Source organism: Serinus canaria, chromosome 1 (assembly GCF_022539315.1).
Source record: "Serinus canaria isolate serCan28SL12 chromosome 1, serCan2020, whole genome shotgun sequence".
In the NCBI taxonomy this organism is placed as follows: domain Eukaryota; kingdom Metazoa; phylum Chordata; class Aves; order Passeriformes; family Fringillidae; genus Serinus; species Serinus canaria.
In genome coordinates, this window is record NC_066313.1 from 43,640,819 (window position 1) to 43,646,818 (window position 6,000).

Consider the following 6,000-nt stretch of genomic DNA (forward strand, 5'->3'; position numbering starts at 1 on the left):
ATAATATCAATACAGTGTGCAGAGCAGTGTGAATATTTTTGACCTGGCTGCGTTGGTTAGGATAATAGAAGGAACACTTTTAGTGAATTCAACAGAAATCTCCATTCTGAGTTACACTGGTAGAAAAAAGGCCCTTACCCCCCACCCTTACTTCTTTTTTCTCCTCTTGATAACAGCTAATTAGCTATTTTATTAAAAAATGAAAATCGATCTAGTTTTTTTGCAACAAAGGCTATTATCTGGTTTGGATATTGTCAGTGTGGCTTCACAGGTAAATAACAAGTGTAGATGGAACCAAAACCTGATATCTATAAAGAAAAAGTTTCAAAAATATTGTGTCCATTTTGCTATAATAATCTTTGTAGAGTTTTACAATCAAAACTAAGGACTTACTCCAACATATTATTAGTTATATGTTTCTAAACAGTAGGTCAGCAAATGAATATAGAGAATGAAAACAACTTCATAAATGATGAAAGATTATATCTAAGGTATTATTACATTAAATATAGAACATTTTATTACTGGGATGTTAACCACTTAAAGTACATTGTAAGAAGAGGTAAGTGTTAGTGAAATTGTTGACAAAAAACCTGGGCCAAAATTAAAAAAAAAAGCCCTAAACTAAAAAGTCATTGTCAGAATAAAAAATTCTATTAAAATACAGTAACCAGAGACACGCCACTACAAAATAAAACAGAAACTATCCAAACAACTCAAAAAAAGAAAACGAATTATCTGACCCTGAAAGACTTTTGATTCTGCAAAGACTCATACAGTGTTATGCTGTGTTAGGCTGGATTTCATTTAATCTGAGCAGAAGTCAGAAGTGCCCCTAATCAATATGAGCAGGAATAAACCCATTCCAGCAGGAAGAAAGGACAGGAATTAAAAATAGAGTTAAGAAACTAGGTGCCAAATGTATCAGTCTTTGATTTTAGGATATTCAAAAGCTTTAGAAAAAAGAAATAAAAAAAGAATAAGTACTAATTTACAGATTTTATACCTTTGGCATGCTGTTTGCCAGCTTCACTAGAAATTGTATGTCTGAAATTGCCTGGAACAAGGTAAAACTGAAAAACATCTGACTACTTTGACAGAGATTAGTTTTAGTGAGAAAACCTGAAAATCTAAATAGAGTTATCAACTTCAACTACTTAACCTAAACAGACAGGAAGTATTTCCAATGAAGTCTTTGTGTAAAGAAGTTTCTAATGGTAACAGGACAAGAATGAAAATTACTCAGTGGCTCAAATTATGCTTAGACCAGTCACACACAGACCTGACATTGGTCTTAATGACAGAACTTTTTAAACATAATGTAATGCTGCTGAAAAGGATAAAATCTTATTGTATTGGTTCTTTACAGCATGGAGATACCTTGTCACTTTGTCAGCTTTATTTTGTCAAATATCTTAAATAATTATGATCTATTTTGCCGCAATTAAACAGACAAGACTATATTGCCAAGGAAAACTGGGAAGCACTGTACCATAATCCCACTGCATTCTCAAGAGCAACCAGTAAGCCTTGTTGATGATAGAGAAGTATAAACATTTCCATGGCATATTCCTTTATAACAAAGATAATGAAAATTATGCTGTTTAATTTCAAATACTTGCCTTAACCTGTAATATTTCACACACCATGCTGCCAACATTCCCACTAGATAGCATACTACAACAGGAACAAATATTTTTGTCAGCAAACAGGAACAAATATTATTTGTCAGCACAAGCTCAAGCAAGGCTGGTTAAGATTAGTTACAATGAAAAGGAATAATAACAGAAAATAAGGTTATCCACTATGAGAATGTGTAAAGAATTTTCATATCTCATGATTCCACAATCTCTGAACTGAGAAAAAGATGGCTTCAAAATATGTAATAAAGGTGACTACTTGTTTCAAAACTGTTTCACTTTGGATTATTTCCTATCAATCAGAAGTCACAAGTAGCATCTAAACTGCTTAAAAGACTTGCAGCGTGGCTCTATCACTGTTGCTCACAGCCTTCACAATCCACTTGCAGCATTATGCTCTGCATGGTAATTTCTTAGATAGTTTTAAAAAGCTCAGTACACTACCTGCAGCAATATGGAGTATAACACATATGGAGAATTAGCTTCTCCAATAATCATTCTAGGAGAAAACTGAAAAGTTTGAATCTAATAAGCATTTGAAGAATCCACCAATTTACCATCTCCAAACCCAAATCAGTTAAGTAAGTCCTAGACTTTTGGACTGCCTCTTGAGAATTATTAAGTGTACTCATAGGACTGTCCATGCATCCCATGAAAGCTACTCCACAAGAACACATCAAAACCAGACTGAGACCCCTTCACTCAACACCTTTTAAAAGTGATTACTTCCCACATCTAACACTTTTTATATATACCTACATACACATCTACTTAAGCAAGAGTTCCATGCATTAATTAAATTGGTCTCAATGACAGGATTTTTAAAAAATTATGCAAGGATGCTTAAAAAACTCACATAACTAAATGTAAGAACAACAAGGAAATACATTTTCAGTAGAATATCTGGTGACTAATGGATGCTTTCCTTCCTAGGAGATGGATATAGAAAATTAAAGTTTTAACATTTGCTGTCCAAAGTTTTAACATGTCCTGGTCCAAGGACTAGGACTACTTGATAATCTATTTAGAAAAATTCTTATCTAATAAAAATTGTGTTTTCTAAGAATATGTAGCTTAAGTATTTTCCACAATTAAGGATACAATATTAAAAAAAAGAATTTAAAAAGTAATTATTTGTTCTTGACTCAGAAATAAACATCGTCCTCAAGAATAAAGGCTGCTATTTATCTGTTTGTAGTTCAGCCTGTTTAATCACTCTTAAGAGATAAGACATCAAAGCATACAAAGTGTTGAATACTTCCAAAAATTCTTAGATATAAGTAGATGAATGGCACTACAAGCATAGACTGACCTCTTCACCCATCGCACCTAAACCCTCTGGCCTACAAAGCATTTAGGTCTTCCAGCTTTGAAATAACAAACCAACTCTAATTGACAGTAACTTATCTTAAGGAAGAACAGGAAAAAGCTCACTGCCTCCATGAAAAGGATGAAGTTGGGAAATCGTGTACAATGATTACTTTATAAACAGTAATGATCTGTCCTTCAGCACCCTTCTGAGAGTGTCCTGATGCTCCAAGGCAAACCACATTTTAGCATCCAGGGCACACATTTTGGACATAGTAAGAGGAAATAAGTCTGTGTAATGCATTTCAGACAAAGTATCAACTACAAAAGTACTACTTCCGTGAAACAGTATGTATATTTCTTTAAGAGACAAAAACTTGCATGACTGTCTAACAGCACCTGACATACAGACCGGGCATCGTGGAAGTTTCCCCTGAAAGTTACCAGCAAAACGCGGAGCTCACTACAGGCCGTGGGTCTGTGCAAAGCACACAGGTCCATCGTTCAGCACGACCAGGGCTGTCAAGGGGAGAGGATGAACATCCCATGCTAAGGCAAACCCTGCCTTCTCCCGCTGCGGAGAACGGCGGAGTCCCCGCCGCTGAGAGAGGCAGCTCCGCGTTAAGCGACACGCTGCTGATGCCAAGGGGGCCGGGGACGCGCATTGCCTGCCACACCACCGCGGCCAGGAGGGCTGCGGGAGCCCTCAGTCCCGCCTCACGACGGGGTCTGACCACCGCGGACTCCGTCCCGTCCGCGGGCCGCCGACAGCCGCCCCCGCGCCCCGGCTCCCGGCGCGCCCGCCCAGCCCTGCCCGCCGCCGGGAGCGGGGATGCTGCTGCCTTACCTGAGCCAGCACCGTCGGGAACACGCGCGGCCGCCCGCTGTAACACGCCACCAGGCAGCCTCCCCCGACCAGAGCAGCGGCGGCGGCGGCCCCCCATGCGGACGGGCGGCGCTGGCTGCGCGAGGACCGCATCCCGGCCAGCCGCCCCCGCAGCGGGGCTCGGGCGGCCGCCGCCACCGCCGCTCTCCACGCCGCCGACATCTTCCCGGAAAGCGCCGCGGCGGCCGCGCCGCGCATGCCCAGTGCCGGGCCCGAGGCCGCGGGGCGGGGGCAGCTCCGGGCCGGTCCCGCCGGGAGCGCGCGGACCCCCCTCCGCCGGCGGGAGCGACGCCACCCGCACAACCGGAGGGGACGGAGCTGGCAGAGAGGTAACCTGAAAGGAGGGTGTAGCCAGGCGGGGGTTGGCTCTTTTCCCAGGCAGCAAACGACAGCACGAGAGGATATGGTCTCAAGCTGCGCCAGAGGAGGTTTAGGTTGGACATTAGGAGGAATTTCTTCACAGCAGGGGTGATTAGGCGTTGGAGTGGGCTGCCCAGAGATGTGGTGGTGGTGTTTAAGAAAAGACTAGACGTGGCACTTACTGCCATGGGCTGGTTGACATGGCAGTGTTGGGCCACAGGTTGGATTCGATGATCTCAGAAGTGTTCTCCAACCTAATTCATGCTCTGTTTCTGTAACGCAGGCGGAGTGCGCTCTGTCCCGGGCCGGGGAGCCCCCCAGGTGAGGGCAGGCGGCAGGGCCCCCTTCCAGGCGGGTTCCTGGTGGGGAGGGGAGGCGGCCAGGGCAGGGACCAGGTGCTGAATTATGTCAGGAGAGAAGGCAGGGGAGGCCTGACCTGTGCGTTAGGGAGTGAAAAGTGGAGACGCTTTTGCAGCGGTCCTGCCGCCCCAGGGGTGCCCCGGCCACCCCCATGTTTCTGTCACAGAGCTCAGCTTCGCCTCCTTCCCTGATGTGACTCTTCTCCCAGAGCAGATCCCCACTGCTGAGAGCATGAGGAGCAATGGGTCACGAGCGGGGTTGGAGGTACTGCGGGAATCCCGGGGTACTGAGCAAGGTAGGTTAGGTGAGCTTCCACGAGTAGGGCTGACCCGGCGGTGATGATTTTCTAGGCGTTGATGGCCCGTATGGGTGTGTTGCTCAGTGTGTGATCCAGATCAGAAACAACAAAAGCATAAGCAAGTTTAGAATATCCTTCTCAAGGGCAGAGTAGAGTTTCTCGTCAAATACAGATGACAGAAGATGAGTTTACAGAAATTGTTGTGGCAGAGGTGTTACTTGAGAAGCGTTACAGAATGACTTGGTTGACAGTAACACTTGTGCCAAAAGACTACTACTCACCATGAATGCTTGAGAGTGCTTTTCTTTTTCTCTCTGCCATAGTTTTAACAAAGGTTTGTAGGTCTTGGTTGGTTACATTCAAAAATTAGTTAGTTGATCACATTCAAAAATTGGGCCATCTGAGAATTAATGATAAGGTCATATGAAGTAAAGCAGAGAGTAAGTTAAATGTCATTTGTATGTTGGCAGTGTCCGTGTTATGAGAGTAGTTCACCTAGTGAATCCATGTGAATGTGGAGAAAGACTGCTGAGAGAAGAGCAGCATGCAATTTGCTATTACTTTGGTCTTTGGTTGAGGGCCTTCAGAAGGTACTCTGAAGAAGGTTTGTTTTAGCAAATTCTATCTTCCACCTCTTTCTGATATGACAGCCAATACTGTGTTGTCAGCATTACAAATGTTCTGGTATGGGCTCTGAAACATGGAAATGCTTTTTTGCCTTCTGTCCACTGACAAAAGGTGATCATCCATCACTGCCATCACAGTAATTTTAGTTCACTCTCCTTCCCTGACCTGAATTCAGAGTCATGAATTCAGTTTCACAGAGCATCGTTTCAGTCATTTAAAATTCAGAGTCATGAATTCAGTTTCACAGAGCATCGTTTCAGTCATTTAACTAATGGCATTTCAGAATTTATCCAGTTTTCTTTTAGCAAGTGTTGTTCACTGAGTGTCATTCTGTGAAGTGTTTGAGACGTCTTCAAGAATCTCAGGACTCAAGGCCTTAGCAGGATACAAACCTTCAAAAACACCTTCTTCTGGGGATGCTCATTGCAAAATTACCCAGGAGTGCGACATCCAGGATGAATGGTTTCCATCTCTACATGCTAATGTACATTGCAAAAGCTTTTTCCTATTCCCGAAAACCT

The 6,000-nt window shown here is 43.4% G+C and overlaps 1 protein-coding gene across 2 annotated transcripts in view; it reads right to left on the reverse strand.

Annotated features, from left to right (window-relative positions):
* MICU2 (mitochondrial calcium uptake 2) overlaps positions 1–4,023 on the reverse strand; it is a 134,499-nt gene extending 130,476 nt beyond the window's left edge. For both annotated transcript variants that reach the window (XM_050971352.1, XM_030234538.2), the window contains exon 1: positions 3,796–4,023. In XM_050971352.1, the coding sequence (XP_050827309.1) occupies positions 3,796–3,996 (201 nt within the window). In that variant the 5' untranslated portion in view covers positions 3,997–4,023. The remainder of the gene's footprint in view (positions 1–3,795) is intronic.
* Positions 4,024–6,000: the final 1,977 nt, after the last annotated feature.